The sequence below is a fragment of the Hydra viridissima genome, unplaced genomic scaffold (genome assembly GCF_058129835.1).
Source record: "Hydra viridissima isolate aposymbiotic clone 2 unplaced genomic scaffold, HvirCarnegie_v1 scaffold_10, whole genome shotgun sequence".
NCBI lineage: Eukaryota > Metazoa > Cnidaria > Hydrozoa > Anthoathecata > Hydridae > Hydra > Hydra viridissima.
This window is the reverse complement of record NW_028324309.1, coordinates 15,065,593-15,067,184: the sequence shown is the minus strand read 5'-3', so window position 1 is coordinate 15,067,184 and position 1,592 is coordinate 15,065,593. Positions and strand designations below refer to the sequence as shown.

Here is a 1,592-nt window from a genome sequence, read left to right as displayed (position 1 = left end):
ATTGTTGCCGTGTCCCGTCTTTCATCGCTTTGTAAAGAGAGCCGTATTCGATCACTTCTCCTGTTTCAGCATGAGTCATTTTTACAGCCACGGGATGGTTTCGGATCAAACGAAGCCTTTCGTATTTGGAATCTATCGGCTTGACATCCTCCATCATCGCATTTTTATCAATCAGATGGTTCTCCAGCGCAATCATCGCCAAACCCATTTTGCTTTTCGACGTTTTGGAAATGCCGTTTTCGATAAGTAAATTTTTCAAATCCTTTTTCGTATAAATCATCCTTTTATTAAGGATTTATTTTTTTATCTTGAGACATCAATACACAACGTTCATTTTGTTTCCGTCGGATTTGATTCTGAGCAGCTTATCAGAGATCACCACGGCAAAGGCTTGAGTGTCTGCAGGAACGTTTGCGTTAAAGGTGGCTTTAATTTGCACGTCCAACACGGTCGATTTTAACCTCTCGGCCTGCTTGCTCACGTCAAAAACGAAAAGAGGACAAATGTGCCTGTGGTTCAGCGCTGTTATATTCGGCTGGGCGACAATTTCGCTGATTCCAAAAATCTTGTTGTCAAACTTGCATGCGTCTCTGTAAGCCCTTGAAAATTTGTTGTTTGTAAAGGCCAAGTCGTAATCCACAGCAGGATACCTTTCGCTGTTTAAGGTCACATACATGTTTTTCAAATCGCAGTGGTTGAACACGGAAGGGTTTAGATCTTGACTACCGTCTTTATTAGTCTGAAATCCAACAATGATGTATCTCGGTCGTTCACTGGCTGATCTAGCACTTAACCTCCAACTGAACGTATTGGACAATGGTGTCGCACTGTCTGGATCTAAACGTCAACGGAACGTCCACTTTGGACTCGATGAGTTTGTAAAGACGGTTGTTGGCCGTAACAGAGGGAGTGACATGAGGCATAAACAAAGACAGTTTGCTCAAGGTTACTTTTCCTGCAGCTGTTGCCTCGCTCTTAAAAATCGCATCAACGTCGCTCTTTCTTACATGGGTTATCGTGTGCTTGAATCCGTAAAAAACTTTTTCGTAATCTTCACATAAACCAAAAATGTGCTTCAAAGGAATGCAAAATGAAAAGCTCCCTTTATCAGCAGGCTGCTTAATGATGAAATCCTGTCTTGCGCTAAAACCGCTATTGCCTACAAGATCGGCAAGGGCAGTGCTGTCTCTTTGCCACAGCTGATTCATTCCTTCCGACACTTGGAACTCTACAGGATATTTCAGGAAACCCAGCAAGGTAGTGGCTTGACCTGGACTGTATATGGTCTCAATCTCTTGATTCGACAACTGATAAGAAATCTGACTGAACAGGTGCATGATGCCGTTGTTAACAAGAGTAACCACATCCGCATCCGCATAGGAAGTACCGTCTGCTTTTGTCAGTCTTCCTTCCACCAAAAGGTAAGCATCACAGGGACGCGTGAACAAATCTTGCTGCTCAATGTTGATTCTTATCTCACTGGACGTGCTTAAATTGTTGCTGACCGGTTCATATTCGTGAAATTCATATCTCTCAATATCTTCATCAATGATGATTTCTTCTGTAATGTCTAAAACATCTGAATTTGCCAT

The 1,592-nt window shown here is 42.4% G+C and overlaps 1 protein-coding gene across 1 annotated transcript; it reads right to left on the bottom strand.

The window, feature by feature from the left end:
- Positions 1-782: 782 nt before the first annotated feature.
- LOC149883317 (uncharacterized) lies at positions 783-1,592 on the bottom strand. The gene has a single exon (XM_090101058.1). The coding sequence runs from the start codon at positions 1,590-1,592 to the stop codon at positions 783-785; it is 810 nt and encodes a 269-aa protein (XP_089957184.1).